We start from the raw sequence: 19110 nt of genomic DNA on the forward strand, positions 1-19110 counted from the left end.
CTCTCTCTCTCTCTCTCTCTCTCTCTCTCTCTCTCTCTCTCTCTCTCTCTCTCTCTCTCTCTCTCTCTCTCTCTCTCTCTCTCTCTCTCTCTCTCTCTCTCTCTCTCTCTCTCTCTCTCTCTCTCTCTCTCTCTCTCTCTCTCTCTCTCTCTCTCTCTCTCTCTCTCTCTCTCTAATGATGTTCCAAAAAATTCTCACTCACTCACTCACACACACCCTCCCACTAGTTGTGTGGATGCAGTCACAGTCACAGACATGCGAGTGGGCTGTGGCTGGTAGGAGAGGGTGCTCAATGAGACTGCTGCAGTGCTGGGTGCATATTACATACCCATAGTGAAAACGCAGCTTCCCACTCCCACGCCTGTGGGCAACGGCATCGCTCGCTGAAGTCGTGCCTGTCGGATAGGACAGAGGAGGGAGTGTGAAATCTACACACAGCATGGGGGAGGAAAATCGCAGCTCGAATCTGAACAGAGTCTCCTGCTATGAATAATGCATCAGTCTATAAATAAACCGTTTCAATCCAAGTAATAACATTTGGAATCTCCATCTATGTAATGTCCTACATCGATGTTCTTGTTATCGTAACATTTGTTTTAAGCGGTCTTACATTTTGTTTCGGGGAAGAAAAAAGCAAGGACAATCAGTTGTGATAAGGGTCATGATTTTTCGGAAAAGGCAGTTCCGTGGAATGATCACCTTTGAAAAAGGGGAAAAAACGAATTGTGCACCATTTATAGCTAAGAAAAATAAAGAAAGATGTTTAGTGTTTAAAGATAAACATATATTTTATATCCACCATAACAGAGGACTCTTACTTTTGGTCCACTGCTTTTATCTCCTGGGCATATAATGATCACATTGACTGTTCCTAGGGTTTCTGTAATGGAACATTCAAAGAATAATCACCTTTCTGTGAGAAAACATAAACAAAACAGTAATTTATGTATATTTTTTATGTTTCCTGGGAAGCTAGCAGCTCAGAACAGTGAAATAACTCTTGACAGTTTTAAAGTAAAAACCTTCAAACCCCTTTTCAGACTCGATGTGGGCAAAGTGCACCATGTGAGTGCAACATAACGGTTGGATAAATTCAAGGCTGAAGGATTTTCTGCAGAGGGTGAATGGTGTAGATTCATGTGGAGATAAGTGGGAAAACATTACAACAGTGGTATGCAGGAGAGCCTCTCTGAACACACAATGTGTCAAACCTTTACAGCAGCAGAAGAGCAATACGTCTAAAAAAGAAGTCACTGTGCTCACTGAGTGTATACTATATTATATTACATTATTGATAAGTTCATATGAAGCCTTGGAAAAAATAGCCCACCTTCAAATTATACTCCGTCACTCAACCAAAATTGCAGAATGTTCATGAACATTCCGACAATGCCTGACATTGACTATGGTCGCTGTTTAATTTAAAATATATTTAATTTACGAAGTATAAACCAAATATCATTGTGACCAGCGATGTTGTTGGTTGCAGTGACAGTCGCCCAACGGAGTATAAACCAGCCTTAAGTACAATAACTGGACGTATGGTGAATACTTACAAAGAACATCAGATTTGAGTATGTCAGTTTGATTCTCAAAATATGCTCAAAATATGTCGGACAACTTCATTTACAACAGCCATATGCTTCAGCAGCAGCATCCACTGGTGGAGATGGAGGAGATGGGGGAGATGGTGGAGATACTGTCCTTCTGCCCACGTTGTGCGTGCCTCACTTTTTTTTGGCGGACTCTATCTCATCTGCTGATGAATCTGCCTCCTTTCCTGAGCGAAACGAGTCACTCCACTCGATCACACCTCCTCGCCGCCTTCGCCCAGGGACTTGACTCACAACGTGGCTGGGAGGGGATATGACTCCCTGTTCTGACCACACCACCACCACACCACCACCGCCGCCTCGCTCAGTGCATTTCCTCTGCGGCAGCCTAAGATCCTCCCAGCAGTGGATAATGCCAGGTCTTCAGCAGATCTAGCCGTGCAGGTATCGTGAGCCAAAAACACATCGCCTGACATTGAAGGGCAGGGAGGAGGTGATAGACTCATTTTCCCTACAGTCTGTGCAAACGGCAAGATGCGCTCAGTCTCGGAAATTATACAAATCCCCTATTTTAATACCCCAATAGCACCTGGTGTTCCTTGTATAGGAAAAGAGGGGACATTTGTACCTGATAGATGCTAGTTGTGGCACCACCGCAAGTACCAAATTGATATAATTCTCATATCGACTCATATTGTCTTTTTATTCTTGTTTATTTTATTACAAATGATACAGCACTGGCCCACAAATAATTGTCATTTCATTGATCAAACAAGTATTTTGTAATTATTAGTTTATGGTTGGGCTTGAAAATGCAATGTGAATATTAGGCAGGCACTTGCTCAATTTCTCAGAGTTCTCAGATTCTCCATGAGAGTGATTTGACTGGCCACAGTCCCCAAAATAAGGAAATATCACTGAATAATTATTTGGGAATGTGCAAAGCGAACAAATAATACGCTTAAGAAGTGCTTTAAAAAATATCTTCCATTGGTCAAGTAATATATATCTCTGAAAGCTTCTGCGCATTGATAGATGGAACATGACAGGCTGTGACATGCAGAAGTCTCAGCTTGTCCAAAGAGGGGAAATGAAGTAACACTGGAGTAATGATATGCTAATAATCAGTGCACTGCTCTATAGAGAAATGTGCGGGGGGGAAAGGCTCAGTGAGACAGGAAGGAGGAGAGAGAGGAGATGAAAGGGACCTTCCTGATGGAGAGAAGAGGAAGTGGTGGGCGTGCGTGGGTGCATGAAAGGCAGGTCTATCAGGCTATAACCAGAATAGCATCTCTCTGATTGCTGCTGCCCTGGTTTCCTAATCCACACAGCAGCCAAACTGTTCATGTAAAGCTGGTGTTTCCCTGTTCAGAGGTAAATGAAGGGAAATATACGTCACATGTCATGGTGCAGGCAGGTTTTGAAGTAGCTCACCTGCTTAGCTGACTAAACCCACATTTAGCAGGTACATACTTAGTCTTTGTCAACGTTACTGAGCCACAACTGGAAAAGGCTGAAATAAACATGGGGGGGGGGGATGGGGCATCATAGAAATAACAAACAAGCTACTTACTAACTAAATTACTTACACCCTAAAAGCCCAAAAGGAGTAATAAAATAATGGCAATCAATGTATTCTGTTCTATGACACTTGGCAATGAGAAAGAAAAACATTTCACCATAAAAAATACTAACAGAGGAAATATCTCCATCAACTCAGCATAGTAAACAACCCTTAATATCTAACACCACAACCATGTTTATTGTGAAATGATGAACATTATTAAATGGATTGATATTACATTGTGTTGCATTTTTTAAATTATAGGAATGATCTATTCCCATGAGGACAGGGGGCGGTGATCAATCAAAGTAATTGTACATTTTTACCACTCATTCATGTAATCCTTGGTTCCGCTGTTTCCTAAGCTCTGTCCTTGGCATGTACACCCAATGATTTCTGAGCCGCCCCTGGTGAGCAAATTAAGACCATATTTGTCTCAGCTTCCTTTTTCTGTGGAGAATCCTTGGTTACAACTCTGATTCTATTGGCTGAACCAAGGAACAGGAAGTATGACCATGTATGCCCTTCTTAGTCTCACACACCATGCAATGCTATGTTTCATAATTGAGAGTCTGAGCTATTGATAGGCACACTCTTTCACTGGCGCCGGTAAAACTTTACAATAAGGTTCCATGAATTGGCATGAACTAATGTCGTTGTTAACAAACTACTACTGAGAAGTTCATCTGTACAGCTCTGTTAATGTATTTGTTAACTACATTAGTTAACAAAAAAAGATAACATGCTATTTATGTGACTACTCATCCTTTGCTCCAGTGCTATACACATGCTCCTTACAATAGACAATTAATAAAATGTAACTCTTAAGTAAAAACATCTAAAATTGTGCTTTATAAATCACAATGGGCAGTCTGTACAACAAACACATTTTTCCTCAACACTTTTCTGTACATTTGTTGGTAAATTTCTATTATTTTAAGGCTATAAGGTTGCCCTTGCCACTTTTCTTGCCAAAACAACAACACAGAGGCTGCAAGCTGGGAGGAGAATATGTTTCAGCCAACATGTTTTGCCATAAAGGAAAGCAATTCATAAGCATCGAACCAATTATATAAAAATTCAACGTAACATTTACAGCCAGAGCATAACGAACACCGGAAACACCTAATTCTAAGGAAAAGCAGGCGTACACTCAACATGATAGATTGCTAATGCACCCAATGATTGCGCAGTAGTAACGATTGGCATGGTATTCCCTCTAGTACGTCAGGCTGGGCGTTTCTTGGGGATGCTCGGTCGTGTAGGCGGAGTTTGTGGACTAGGGTGACAGGCAAAGCGGAGGCAGACAGTCAGCAAAGCCATACACGGATACGGTAAGGTCCTAGGGTTTTATATAAATACCGCGGCACGGTACTGTAGGTTGTAGACTTAACTTTAACCATGGTATTGATTTGGACTCAGTTTGGTTTGAAACACAAAAACCTTAAATGTAAGGTTCGTGTTATACACAGAAATGACAGCTGGATAATGGGGGTAAGATTTAAACGATTATTCATCAATTCTACCATTATTTCATTTGTTTAAAATTCATTTAATATACATTTTTCCATTCTGTGGCACTACGATGGCTTTTAGTATTATGAATGTATCATTTATTATGTATCCATCTCATGCCATTAGACGTCCTTGTCCCACCCTGTACTGTCAGGCACATCATTTGAAGTGAAAGAAAGTTGTTCAGAGTTTGTGACAGTAACCTACCTGTCACGAAACTATGCCTCCGGATTTCCATGGCTTATTGTTTTTGATTGCGGATATTACTTGTATAGCAGATATTTTAGCGACAGTTATCAGCATCTTCAACTCTCTTGAAAGATTCACGAGTAGGTTATAATCTCTTTCGGGATTTGCTTTCCAGTTCAATTAATTGTTGTTTTTATAAAATAATCCCATGCATGTTCCAAGTAATTTTGTTGAATGTCTTTACTTAACTAGCCTACTTGCTATTAGTGAATGCAGGTCAATTCTTTGAGCGCTTCACAATTACAATTTATTATTATTATTATTATTATTATTATTATTATTGTTATTATTATTATTATTATTATTATTATTATTATTTCGAATAGTTTGGTGTATGTATGCTATTATTAATCTACTGTAGGCGCGCTCTGGTTTGATTTTGCATTGTTCCGGTTATCCGGGGTTCTGCTCGTATTTAAAAGGCACTGACGTCAGCTTTGCACTGTCACCGGCTATTTCATATTTGTGGGAATATCGCCTGCTTTATCGTTTAACACAGCACGGATCTAGCCGGGGAACTGCGACCGGAATATTTGATTTAAATAATACTTAACGGATTTTGCACATATACGCCAAATTGCCTCGGCAAGTGTCTTTGGTTGGAGATATTGTGTCTTTGTAAAAAGCTTCTTTCACAAATTGCCGCATTCGTGGGGTAATGTATTCATAGGATACGCGTTTTTTTCCACAGTTTATTCCCTCTGCTGAATTTATCTACATTTTCTAAATACATAGGCTACATGTATTTTTCACCGTGCAAACGTAGGCTTTGGTCGGGTTATCTCTACGTTTACGAGTGAATGCGATGTCTACTGTACAATAGCTATAGGTTACGATTTCTTTATTGCAGTTATGTAGGCAATGTGACAGGCAAAGCCAATGTTGAGATGTTCTTTGCTCATTACAATGAATAAATACCAATTATTGCTACTTTTCTCGTGTCAGGCAGCTAGTCACAGTCGTGCCACACGCTGCTGTAGGCTACCATCACATAAGCCGAATGTCTTTGCTTTTGCATTCTTTATACTTGTAACATCTAGTTTGTATATAGCTATGCATATTATCTAGAATCCACTGAACACATTGCATGTTCATATTGTTGTTTAAAAGCCACATAGGCTACTATAAATCTCAAAATTGAACTACACAGTGCAAATTGAGTAGCTCTGCTAGAAGTCTTTGTGTTCACTGAAGCTTTGTGCCTGTTGAAAGCTACTCCTAATACATTTGCTAGAATCTGTATTTCATGGAATTCATTGAAGGCATTAGGTCTTCACATGGCTATAAGCTGTGTAAGAGCATATTTGAATGGCAGCATAACATTGTTACAGTCTATATTTGATAGCGAGTTTAAGCCTTTGTTTCTGTGCTGTAGGTATACACATCTATACCCATTTGTCCTCATAGTTCACATTTGCGTTATTATTGTCTTATTTTGAACTGGATAATCAGGATAGCAAGGGGGTCCAGGTCCAATTCTTCAAACTGAAAAAACAATATGTAACATAATGTTTGTAACATAACTATGTAACATAATTTTTGGATTTTTGGGATGTTACCAGGCAAAGTTTAAGTCAGATTCAAAGGAGACTGGACCCCCTTTGCCCATGGTCATGTTCATATTGTGTTAATTAGCCAGTATAACCAATTAACATGATGTTACCCTATTTTCCAGCAAGCACGGGTGGTCCCAGAAGTGCACTGTCTGTCCATCAAGGCCATGGGGAAAGACTATTACAAAACGTTGGGCGTCCCATCTGGCTCCAATGAGGATGAGATTAAGAAGGCTTACAGGAAGATGGCCCTCAAGTTCCACCCAGACAAAAACAAGGATGCCAACGCTGAGGAGAAGTTCAAGGAGATCGCTGAAGCCTACGAAGTGTTGAGCGACCCAAAGAAGAGAACGATCTATGACCAGTATGGAGAGGAAGGTGAGTACTCTCTGCCCTGAAAGGGTTTCAGATAGTGCACAAAGCTGAGGGCATCCTACACTTTGAAGCAGATTAATGAATGTGGAAAGTTAAGATATGTCATACAGAACTGTGAAAATGTAGACTGCTTACAGACAAGACAGTTGGCTGTCTATTGCAAGTAAAAATAACTGGAGTGGTGGCGTGTTTTCGACTACGGCTGCTCAGTACTATTCTGTATTTCAATGCCAGTTTGCCTTCGTCGCCAGGCTCTTTGCCAGCTTGGGTTTTTCTTTTCTATCTTGAGAGTCAAGGCTTTTAAGAAGCACAGAATGATTCACCTGACCTCTTTTTACACCGTGTCTGCCAGTGATAGAACCCACATGGAGCATCAGGGAACAGCACCAAGCTGGTGCTTTAATGCTATCGATTGAGTGGGTCTAGGATGCAGTTAAAAAAATTAAATAAATAAATAAACTGTACTGATGATGCTTGTGTGGTGTCTACAGTTTTACAGACTTTCTGCCATTACTTATCAATCAGTGGACATGAACCAAAATACTGTTGCTATTCTGCCATTTTCATGGCTTGTACACAAGACAATTGCCTCTTAAGGAAACAGTTTTGTCCTTTAAATATACAAGATACAAGATATTATGAACATGATTAATTAGGCAAAAGGAATACAACATTTTTGTGATTATGAAGCACATGACAGAGATTAATGTGGGATGGTCATGAACAGGATGCTATTTCCCTAAAATATACACAGCCTACATACACAGGAATTTCCCTGGCTTGTGGTGTAATATTAGCAGAAAGGTGGGCAGCTTGTGTGGGAGCAGAGTAGCTCAACATGCCAATTTATGGGGTCATTCTAGCAGATCAGAATGAGGAGAAAACTACCTGACATTGGTAAAGTGCTTACCTCTGCATACACTGCATAATTACACAGCAGCCTACAGAAGAGCCAGGAGTCCAAGCTTATTTAGCCAATCAGCAGCACCAAATAATCTATCAGGGAAATCAATGTGGTAGGCAGGGCTGGCTATCAAAAGTTGTAATGGTGTGAGTAAAGTAAATCAGCTAGTGTAACATAACAGAGTTTAATATAGATTAAATGTATATGCTGCTAGTGATAATTGATTCAATTTTTTTTCCTCGAAACTCAAGTGAATACGAGGATTTCAGAAAAGGCTGATATAAATGTTTTCTGATTACTGATGCCATTTTAAACCAGTATGAACCACATTTAGATTGCACATTAGATTTGCAGTATACCCCAGATCACTGCATTCTCTTTCTCCATTCTGTTAGAAATGTAACCTTTTTACACACTTCAATTAGATGCTCTTGTCCAGAGCAACACACCTTCTTCCTCTTAAGTCATATGGCCCTGTGGTCTTATTACTTCGGTTACAATCTTATTAAATTGCACTGTCAGTCTGTTGATGCAGCAGGTATAAATATAGAGCTAGTGCTCTTCACATCCAGAAGATAAGCAGATCGGGTGTGATTGTCAACCATAGCAGTGTTCCTCCTTGCATACAGTATTGTAATTTCACAGACACTAAATTTGACAGATGTCCTAGTTTACTGTAACCCCTAGAGGTATACAGATTATTTCCCTACTTTCTACTGTCTGTACACTAGAAACCACAATTTACTGCACCATGCTGTGAATTTGATTCATTCTTCACTTAGAACTGCTTCAGTTGATTCAGAACAAAGTGTGATTCAAATCAGTGTCTTCCTCTTGGGCATTGACAGGTGACTCCAGGAAGAACATCTACATTATATCCCTTCATGCAGAAAATGAATGCCACTTTTACCCTATAATGTTTTGGGTACATGTATGAAGTTCCTTTCTCCTTGTCTTATAGGTCTCAAAGCTGGAGGGAGTGGACCAACCGGAGGGCAGGGGAACACGTATCACTACACCTTCCACGGGGACCCCCATGCTACATTCGCCTCCTTTTTTGGGGGGTCTAACCCCTTTGACATCTTCTTCAGTTCGGGACGCACCCGGGGCAACGGCTTTGGTGACCACGAAATTGACATTGAAGTAGACGGAGACGAAGACCCTTTCAATGCTTTTGGCCGGTTCGGCTTTAACGGTGTCAACGGTTTTCACCACGGTGCCGGGCCCGGCAGGCGGCACCACGCAGAGGCCCTTCACGGCCGTCGCAAGCTCCAGGACCCGCCAGTCATGCACGACCTGCGCGTCTCCCTGGAGGAGATTTTCCACGGCTGCACCAAGCGCATGAAGATCACTCGGCGCCGCCTGAACCCTGACGGCAGGACCCTGCGCACGGAGGACAAGATCCTCAACATCGTCATCAAGAAGGGCTGGAAGGAGGGCACCAAGATCACCTTCCCCAAAGAGGGCGACGAGACGCCGGAGAACATCCCTGCCGACATCGCCTTCATCCTCAAGGACAAAGGGCACCCACACTTCAAGAGAGACAGTTCCAATATCATCTACATCGCCAAGATCAGTCTTAAAGAGGTGAGTGTGTACCTGAGCAGTGATGAAGAGGGAGGCTGGACACCACCAAAGTCAGAAGAGATATTTGCAACAGAGTGAGCTTTACTCTCTGAAGGCCTTACGTAGGAGTCCCTAGTGGGAAAACAGAAGCACTAGGAGACACACATGGCATCATACGTCTCTGCTAATCATAGCTTTGCCGTTTTATCATCCTTGGAAATGATGAAGCCCAGACAGGCAGCTGCCAGGTTCATAATCACCCCAACATCTGTATAGGCAAGGCTAAATGGTTTGTCTCCAATAATTTATATACTCCAGAATTAAGACTCATTTTACTTTCACCGTCATATCCAAATTCTAGAGGTGAAAAGTTCTTCACATTTTTCAACCCAATTCCCTGCACTGCTGCAGAGCGTATGCGAAGGATTCTGCAGGCCCACTGAATAGTAATTGCCATATTGTGCTTTCTGGTTTTTGTCTCTTTACAAATGGAAAAGACAAAAGAATCGCTGATGAGACTGATTAAATGAGTAGGTCCTCTTGTCCTATTAATTGTTCGTCATGAAGCATATTCTGCATAGTAACTAAACCCACCATGCCTACATAATTTTAAACAATATAAAATGTTATTAGTTGGAGATAAAAGCTCCCTTATCCAACATTACAACAGCTTGGATAATTATCAGACAGAGTCACAGATGGCAGTGTGATATAAGTGTGACATTGACAGTAAAGAAGGGATGACGCATTTGTCTACCAACCTATCTCATTCTTATTGGCTGACAATTTGCAACACTTACACAATCTTACACATATTAGGTTATCTATTCACACAGCCATGCAGTTTTTTAAAGCAAAGTACCTATACCTAATGATACAATAGTGCCTCATTTGACAGTCCAGTGTACAGACTATTACACAACAGTGAACAATTTTGTTCTTTTGAGGTTGCTTTGTTCATTCAGACTGGCTTTGTATGAAATAGACTACAATATAAAAGCTGACTGTGTCACCGTGTGACAGCCACACAATTGACTGGGATCTGTCAGTTGAGCCCACATGCAGTGATTACCCATACTGCTGCCAGTTATATTAATGCGTCTGAGCAGATTCCTGAGCAAGACACCAAGTGCTGTGTAATATTTGCTCTTTGTCTTGGCCGTGTGAAGACCTAGGAATTTCGTACTTGAGTGTAATGGGCCCAGTCGACCCCACATTAAAAAGCTATACCAGGAACGTGAGTGAGCAGATCAGCTTGACCTGCAAAGATGGCTACCACATACAGCCAATCAGGTTAGACTTAAGTGAGGGCCACTTCACCTGGGCCTTGAGGTTATTTTCACGTATAAAGTTTTTTACAGAGATACAAATATTCTTTATAGAAGAATTGCTCAAGTTATGTAGTAAATGTAATCAATGATTAGCACCTCACTGACTAGAAACCAAGGTTTTCATTCTAAATCCAAAATTGAAAGATGCCCTCACAATTAGGTGCTACTGTAATAAACTGTCACCATACTGCAAGAGCTCCAGTGCTTTCAGTAAATGTCAGATTCAAGCCCACAAATCCTAAGCAATGACTCGTCTGCAGTTTCAGCAGCCCACAAATGTCAGAACAGGCACTTTAAAACATTGTGTGAAAGGGATGACATCACAATGAGTAAACACTGTGGAGAGGGATACATTTTTCATACATTTGATGACTCGATTGAAGCCAATCAGGATGAAGATGCGAGGAGCATGATTCCCTTGCGTTTATCTGCAGCAGATAGAGCGATACCTGATAGAGAATCTGCACAGGGTCTGAATGCATTTTAGGGATGTCGTTGTGTCTGAGCCTGGCTGTGGAACATTTCGTTCTGTTCTCAGCCCCTCCTCCCGAGCCCCCACTCCCACGCCTCTGTCCTCTAGCAGTCTTTATCCCAGCTTGCACCACACCTGCCTGCCTCCTTGCTAGCGTCTGCCATAGGCTGATCCCATGGTTACCTCATCTGTGCTAGAGTCAGAGTGGTGGCTAAAATTAGCCCCACTTCTACACACCCCCACACACCACATTCAGTTGCACTCCCACACAGTACGCGGTGTACCACACTCAGACATTCACTTCCCCTCCCACACACAAAAGCTCTTGCTCATCCTCCTCCGAGTCTACGCTCCCACTCCCACAGACTCGTCATAGGTGAGGTGACCTACATTGCAGTATTGTAACCTTCCTGTGAGCAGCATCTTGACAAACTTATTTTCACAGATTTTGAGAAACTGGCGAGTACGGTTCTCGAGAGAGTAAACTAACAAGCAGGCCTTCTCCTCCTCTTCCCTCTCTGCAGGCTTTGTGTGGCTTCACGGTGAACATTCCCACCCTCGACAACAGAGTGATTCCCCTTCCGTGCAGTGACGTCATCAAGCCGGGCGCAGTCAGGAGGCTACGAGGGGAGGGACTGCCGTTCCCCAGGTGCCCCTCGCAGCGAGGAGACTTGGTAGTGGAGTTCCAGGTGCGCTTCCCAGACAGGATACCCCCACAGTCAAGAGAAATCATTAAACAGAACCTGCCCGTGTCTTAGGATCCTGGGTGAACTGTGGAACTCTGGGAATCGCAGGGAGGTTTGTTATTTTTCACAGACACTAATATTTATTCAGAAAGCAAGAAAAATGGCCACAGAACTGTTGAGTTGATTCTTTTGGTGTAAAGGTGTTACTTGTGGATCCATAGACATATCCTGGAAGGACTGGGTGGTTGTGTAATGCTGTGCTTCTGAGCGTGTTGCTCTTTCCCAGGGCACAATATCAGTCCTTTCTTTCTGAAGGACTTGCTACAACTGTTCCTTTCCTCGTGAACCTTTTCTGTGAGAGGGGTTTCGAGGATAGATTTTTATTTCTATGGGGAAAAAAAAGAGTATTCTACAATGAAAGCAAGATGAATGTTGCGACATTTATGTTGTCTTTGCCGTTTTGTTCTTTTCTCAGCTAAATGCTGTTTATGACATGGGCAAGTGTATGCCCATATGCTTATTATACAAAATAGATATTGTGTGGAAATGTTTTGGGTAACAAAATCCTGGTCAACTACTGTATTCATTTAACTTTCAGGCCCAAATTAATGCCAGAAAGGCCTACAATTAAAAGGTGCTTTGTTCCCTGTGGCATTGGTGCATTAATGAATGATAAAATAGTCTTAACTGCCTTAACGTCCCTTGATTTTTAAACCAGGTGAAACATCAGAGATTTTAGGTGCCTTATTCTGGCTCACACCAGCAGCCCTCAATAGGCCTACAATTGTCAGCCATCAGGTGCACTTTGCATTTTATCAAATATATTAACGGATGTTTGGGGAAAGCACCACAACAAAACAGAGAATAAATATGTAAGAAGCCATGCTTCCCATCTACTACAGCAGGTTAGTGTTTTATACTAATCCTAGGGTACCATCTGTACTTTTTATTCTCATGGTGTTCAGTTTTAGGGTGTGGAAAGTTCCATTTTTCTACCATCCTCCTGACCTCAAACAGTATGACGGGGAACAGCATAAACAATGCTCAACCTGACTGATAACAGGCCATTGTATCAACAAGGTACAATCAACAAGTCTATTTGAATACTATTTGAATACTAAATATTTGAAGAATTTCTTTAGTTAATTAAAGGCATGTGTTCTTTTCTTATAAGACTGCATGTCTTTTTCTTTACATGAAAATTAGTAATAGTATAATAAAGAAATCTGTTGATATGTTCAGCTTTCGCTCAACTGAAATTCCCTCACAGGTGACAAAAAAGATGAAGTAAAAGGCACCTTTGAGCATTGTTTTCCCTCAATGTTCCCATCATGTGCATTGTGCATTCAGCAGTGGCATTGTGTGGGTCTAAAGTACAAAATGTCTGTTGGCTTTAATCTTATTGAAATGACTGTTGTGTGACTGTTCAATAAAGGGAACGCCTAGGAGGGACATCAGCTGCTCTTTTTAAAGTGCAGCTCTGCCATAATGTTTGCAGCGCCCATAATCTCTGGTTCCCCACCTTTCTGTCAAGCAGGAAGCGACTTGCTCCTTGGAAAAGGCCCTCGCTTTAGCTCTTTGCTTCAGCTCAATGTGACAAAGGCTTAGTGCGATATGTTGTTCAAATTGTACCATTTTAAAAAGTCAACATGTTTGTTTATACTGTAATTAACATTAACTTAAAATATCTTTCTTGATTCATTTGACAAGTTCTCTTTGTAAAACAATATTCCAACTTTTTATGGAATGTATATCAAAGGTCTTGTATTACTCTTTCCCATGGACTAAAAGAAAAAAGCAAAAAAAAAAAAAAAGCATATGTATACAGAACCACAACTTGTATGTTGAAAACAATCCGGAGCTTTTTTTGACATCATATAATAAGCTTTAAATCAAAGTTGTGATGGTATACTCTGGCACATACTGAATATGGGCCCATGTGTACTTTTGTACATTAGTTTCAGTATTATATACAAAACAATTGCACTTTACAATGAATCTGTCTTCACCTTTCTTAAGGCTGATGGGTGTTAAATGCAGTCATGGAATGCATTGGTTTTCATATGCTTTGTAACATGAAATATAGCAGTGGGGGTTTGTAATTAAAACATTAAACACATGAAAACTGTACATCAGTGTGCTTTCTTCATTTTCTCTGATTGTTCAAGGTAGAAGACACAAGAGCAGCCATAGTAACCTCAGGCAGAAGATATGATTGTTGCTCCAGTCAGGAGGCAGTAATAGTTAGTAACCAGGAGATGATCTTCCAGTATTCCACAAAGACTGAGGTTACTGCATCAAAATAGAATAAAGAAAAATGGAGCAATGAAAATTATTAGAATTTGGCTGTTACCATTGCCGGCAGAAGGGGATATTATAGCATTTTATTCCATTTTAAAGGCTAATATCTTTACACAATTCTGAGTGAAGGGTATTGTGGATGCACGCTTACACAAGGCCTTATAATAACTGAGGGCTGGAAACTTGCTTGGTGGATCTCTAGCCAAATGTATGCTAAAAATAGACACCCCATTTGTTATTATGATGCTGATGTTATCCACCAGGCTACAAAGAAGCTTGTGGTGGCAAAACAGGACTGTACTTCATAGCATCAACAAACTTTACTGAAGAATTGTCCTGGGCTTCGAGCTCCCTACATTTAAATGCTCAAATGTATTTAATATTCAGTATTTTTATTTAGAAATCACATATAAGAGGTCACATATAATAAATATTGCATTTACCCCTTTCAGTCCCAAGCCCAATATCAAGTGGCTCCACCCAAATCCAAAGGGGTTTTGGCTTTGGTTGAGAAAGTCGAGAAAATTTTGTAGGGTTTTAATTGGGGCTCAAAGCAATAGTATAGCAGCCATTTTGATTGGTTGAAAGGGTGTAAGGTCGATAGTGTTATATGGCACTCTGGGAAGTGAAAGGGTTATTTGCAGAATTGTGGTTTACAATTGTTGAGAAACCATAATCCTAGATATAGTATATAGAACTAAACCAACATCTCAGACACTGAGGGTTAGTTTTACTCTTCTAGAGGGGCAGCACAATAAAAGACTTGAAATTATTAGGCTTGGTTTTTTTTTTATGTGCATTGCAAAATCAAGCCTTGCACACAATCCTTTAGGGAGGAGAAAGGTTATTAAAGCCAGAGTAATATCTTTCATGAAACCTCAAAGCTGGTTCTCATTATCCATCTAACCAGATGTTATTAAAATGGAATTGGATATGATATTACAGAAGAATACTTGCAGATATACAAGTATACTCATATGTGGAGAGATATGTTATATAAAATATGATATTTATATATTACAATAAAGGACACGCACTAATCAGAATTTTTATATACATATCATCAGTACACATCCACACACTCTCAGCTTTACCCCCAAAATGTATTTCATAGACCCAACATCAAACCAATTCACATACAATCCACATACTAACACCCATACTCACGCTCAAGTCTCTGTCTCTGTCCAAAATTTATCTTGTTCTATCACAGCTGGTATCATTTTCAGTCAGGAAGGTTTAGGGGGGGAAGTCAATTTTCTCATAACTGTATAAAAACACACAGCAGGATAAGATCATTTTTTCAGTGCTGTCTAGACTGTCTGCCTAGCGCTTACTACATTTTTTTGGCAAGGCATTGGACCTGTGCTCATCCTCACATTATGCAAGAATACCTTAGGGGATCTTTCTCATTACATGGCATTCGTAGCATTCTGCCATTTTTCCAGAGGGTACGCCTACTGACCCATGCCAGAAAAATGTACTTCAGTCCCAGATAGCCTTTTAATAAAGCAACTGTTTAGTATAAGAATGTTTTAATAGAGGACAAGTGAATTCTGTAAATATTAGATTTCAAGAAGCCCAGGTCAGAATAGTAATTAGCATGGATTTTTTTTTTCTGCATTGACACAGCTCTGTTCCAAAAAGATCATTACTGCCATCTTGTGACACATACAAAAGTTACTATTAATTTACCCTGGCAAAATTATACCGTTTTGCACAGTACTTTTAAACGCAATTCATATCCTTAATTACAGTAAGATAAAGTAATACAATAAAGTGTTTACCCCTCAAACTGGCAGCCATTTTTGAACATATTTAGACCACTGTATCTGATGAACTGCATATTACCATACCGATCGAGTTTTATTCATCTTATTACACAAACAACATCTGAATGAAGTATGAGGGAAACATAAGCCAGTAAAACACAATTCTGGTTAATATGCAATTGTTGTATTGAACTTGCCTCCTCAAATGATAAACCTCCCAAGATACATTTCTAGATTTATATATCTTCATCATTCTAAACATTTTCAGCATGAAACACATCTTGAGAATTAATTTTATTTTACAAGCTTTTGCAGCCAGCATTCAGGGAGCCAGGCAATACAAGGGACCGCATCAAGTGGTCTATGGCGATAACGTGGCTATATGTCTCGCTAAAATAACTGATTTCCATGGCTGTCGCTCAAAAGGCTAGATTTGGTAATTAGGTAGGCGGGAGTTCATGACTCCACAGGAAGTAGCCAAGACCCTGCGCGAAGTGTATCGAAAATTAAAATAACCATAATTAAATGCAGTTCACATACATATCAGTGTACTGATGATGGACATTTACCGTGTCTTAAACATGCTAAAAACAATTAACACATTTTAATGTGCCACAGGCCTATACCGGGGTCTTTCCTCTCGAGCGTATTCCTTTGCGTAACAACATATAATAATTTTTTTCTTTTTACATTAAAACCAACGCACGTTTCTTTTCGAAAAACAAGGCACATATGTAGCCTATTGTGCAGCATTCCACTCAGTTTCATACCATGCATGTGTGGCACGCGAGACAATCCTAGTAGCTACCTACTTGTAACCTATTATCATTTCAAGGGCGTAGGCCCATCAAACTGCACAGGACCAATTTAAAAGTGACTACCAAAATTCACAAAGACGCTTTGGTAGTCGATGTTATCTACAGCATTCGGGCGACTTTATTCTGGGCGGTTTTCCCCCATTGCACGCATCAAACCTGGAAAACTATTTACACAGTCCCGTAGAGGCTACTTTTCAAATATATCGATTACATTTTACTAGGCTAGGCTCCTATTCATAAAACATGGCTTTTTTAAGTTCGTGTAGCCTACCTTGTGTTCGTGCCAAACGCCGTTTGGAAATCCAGTCAGACGCCTTACTGAGTATAGCAGCAGTGGTAGAATTGAGTGGTTTGAAGCAACCTGTCCATCTGACCTTTGGTGGAAACATTGCACACCTGCGTTAACTACAGGAATCTGTTTGTTTTTCCAGTTTGTTTTAATGCCACCGCAATATTTTAATGCTTTGATCATCTGGTAAAATACTGGGCCTGACATTAGACAAAAACATTATTTGAAATGCGATGTCGCAAACTGGTCCACCTGTAACACCCTCCTCTTTGACCGAAGGTTTGCCTATTTCAAGTTTAACTCTACTAATACTCTTACTAATACCATGCGTGGTTCTTCTCCTCTTATTGAACTGCCTGATATTGGGACACAAATTACTCATTTTAGCGAAGCGAAAGGGGGGTAGGCGACGTTTGAGCTCCGAAAGCACGCTTTTACAATCAACGTTATCTACTCAACAGAGAATTACAAGAATCTCGGTGCCTTCATTCTCGAATCAAAATGGGACAAGAAACTTTATATCGGTTTCTGAGCCATTGTTAGCGCCGCCGGTGACTTCGTCCCTCACCTCTTCCAAGGAGCGGGCGACCAAGGGTCAGAGAATCAGGATTATGAGGCCTGATGGGGCTACAGGAAGAGGATCCGAGTCTTTGAGAGCACCAAGTACAATATTAGCCACGATGTCAACAACTGGCTCGACCACAAGAGCCGACCTGCCCCGTAGGACATGCATGTACACAAAGAGCACGCTGGACTGGCGGAGAAGCGCACCAGTCTTACTGCAGTCTAGTGATTCGGAGGCAGATCGTCCTAACAGGGTGCCCCCAAATTCCCCCGAGCTGAGTACCGCGTTAGGGGTGAGTATACATACAAACATGGTCCCTCGTTAAATGTGTCAGTTTATAATCTATTGGTGTTTTAAATTTGATGGGCATGACAGGGCACTTCAGGAGCCATGCGTCGAAGCAGTACTATGGAGTTGGTGAATGAAATTAAAAGCACGGATGTTAACCATGTTGACTCGAAGATGGAGTACGAGTATGCCAGCAGCATTCCCCTAGAGAGCTCGTGCTTTATTGCGACTGCCAACTCTTCGATCGTGGGTCCTGGCTTAGACAGTGACTTTGGAGCCAGCGCAGGTGGGTTCTTGAAAAATAACATATCAACAAAATGGATTAAAAAAAGTTTTTTTATCCGGCCATAGTGTAATAGTGTTTAAAATTATTTAATTATAATGACGATATGAAGGTTCATTATGCTGATAAAAAATGTGCCTGTCTGAGAACTATGTTCACTTCCAGGTATTTCCCTGCGGATTCTCTCTTGTGACAGTGATGGTCTTTCCAGTGCATTCTTAGGGTCAGGCCTCGAGTGGGACTACTATGATCCAAGTTATGTGAGACAAAACCATGTACCCAAACACCTGCACCACATGCCCACCGTCACCACTAAACAATATTGGGTTTAACCTCGATTTTATTTTATTTTTTACTTATCCCTATGCACTTCACTTCGGAATGTCACTAATGAAAAAGATGGTTATGGCCACCATATAATTTCTAATGTAACATCACAGTAATACACTGTCACTGTCTTGTTCAATTAAATCTGAGACCAAATCGCCTTAGCCACTTAATGAATATTCTGTTCATGTTATGTTTTTCTACAATTGTTTTTTCCCCACAAAATGTTACACTAAATCCCTTCAACTTTTGTTTTAGTTATATACACACGCCCACACACATCACCTTTTTGTGTTCAGATTTTCAGATTTAAGTGCATTCTGTTCCACACTTTTTCTAAGGTGAGGTCTCATTTGTTTTCTTAAATTTTTTTGAAAGCGTTCCCCTGTCTCAGTGCTGCAATTCCATTATGTATTAGCTTCTGCTCCAACTAGTAGGAGACTGACCCATTATTCAAACCAATCCTTCCTTAGCTTCATAGGATCATTCAGTAGTTATGTAAATAGCCCCTCCCTATTACTTTTAATTGCCCACTGTCCGCCATCAATTTGCAAGGGTGCGCACTACATGTCTACATGTTTTATTTTAGTTATATACACACGCCCACACACATCACCTTTTTGTGTACAGATTTTCAGATTTAAGTGTTTTTTGTTCCACACTTTTTCAAAGGTGAAGTCTCATTTGTTTTCTTAAATT

At 40.6% G+C, this 19110-nt stretch overlaps 2 protein-coding genes and 1 long non-coding RNA gene across 4 annotated transcripts; 2 read left to right on the forward strand and 1 right to left on the reverse strand.

Moving 5' to 3' along the window:
- The first annotated feature begins 4414 nt into the window (after nt 1–4414).
- Nucleotides 4415–13898, forward strand: LOC133142360 (dnaJ homolog subfamily B member 5-like). 2 transcript variants are annotated; one of them, XM_061263529.1, is made up of 4 exons: nt 4415–4451; nt 6557–6812; nt 8675–9300; nt 11607–13898. In XM_061263529.1, exons 2-4 carry the CDS (start codon nt 6602–6604, stop codon nt 11838–11840), a joined length of 1071 nt encoding a protein of 356 aa, XP_061119513.1. In that variant the 5' UTR covers nt 4415–4451; nt 6557–6601; the 3' UTR covers nt 11841–13898. The 2 variants fall into 2 exon arrangements, with proteins under 2 accessions (XP_061119513.1, XP_061119511.1); XM_061263527.1 differs by lacking the exon at nt 4415–4451 and adding an exon at nt 4482–4611.
- LOC133142362 (uncharacterized) lies at nt 13606–17981 on the reverse strand. Its single transcript, XR_009710175.1, has 4 exons — nt 17517–17981; nt 16931–17033; nt 15237–15336; nt 13606–14060 (listed from the first exon to the last, which is right to left on the reverse strand). It is a non-coding gene; the product is annotated as an uncharacterized LOC133142362 (long non-coding RNA).
- Nucleotides 16883–19096, forward strand: hwa (huluwa). Its single transcript, XM_061263530.1, has 3 exons — nt 16883–17805; nt 17889–18087; nt 18250–19096. The coding sequence occupies exons 1-3, from the start codon at nt 17182–17184 to the stop codon at nt 18414–18416; spliced, it is 990 nt and encodes a 329-aa protein (XP_061119514.1). The 5' UTR covers nt 16883–17181; the 3' UTR covers nt 18417–19096.
- The last annotated feature ends 14 nt before the right edge of the window (nt 19097–19110 follow it).

Source organism: Conger conger, chromosome 12 (assembly GCF_963514075.1).
Source record: "Conger conger chromosome 12, fConCon1.1, whole genome shotgun sequence".
Classification (NCBI taxonomy): domain Eukaryota; kingdom Metazoa; phylum Chordata; class Actinopteri; order Anguilliformes; family Congridae; genus Conger; species Conger conger.

What these genes read in the sequence shown, in the direction of transcription:
- LOC133142360 (XM_061263527.1), top strand. Translation starts at nt 4,519, where the DNA reads ATGGTATTGATTTGGACTCAGTTTGGTTTGAAACACAAAAACCTTAAA. An exon ending in ATGACAGCTGGATAATGGGG is followed by an intron (nt 4,612 to 6,556) that starts GTAAGATTTAAA and finishes CCTATTTTCCAG; the next exon opens with CAAGCACGGGTGGTCCCAGA. An exon ending in TGACCAGTATGGAGAGGAAG is followed by an intron (nt 6,813 to 8,674) that starts GTGAGTACTCTC and finishes CTTGTCTTATAG; the next exon opens with GTCTCAAAGCTGGAGGGAGT.
- hwa (XM_061263530.1), top strand. Translation starts at nt 17,182, where the DNA reads ATGTCGCAAACTGGTCCACCTGTAACACCCTCCTCTTTGACCGAAGGT. An exon ending in AGCTGAGTACCGCGTTAGGG is followed by an intron (nt 17,806 to 17,888) that starts GTGAGTATACAT and finishes TGGGCATGACAG; the next exon opens with GGCACTTCAGGAGCCATGCG. An exon ending in TGACTTTGGAGCCAGCGCAG is followed by an intron (nt 18,088 to 18,249) that starts GTGGGTTCTTGA and finishes GTTCACTTCCAG; the next exon opens with GTATTTCCCTGCGGATTCTC.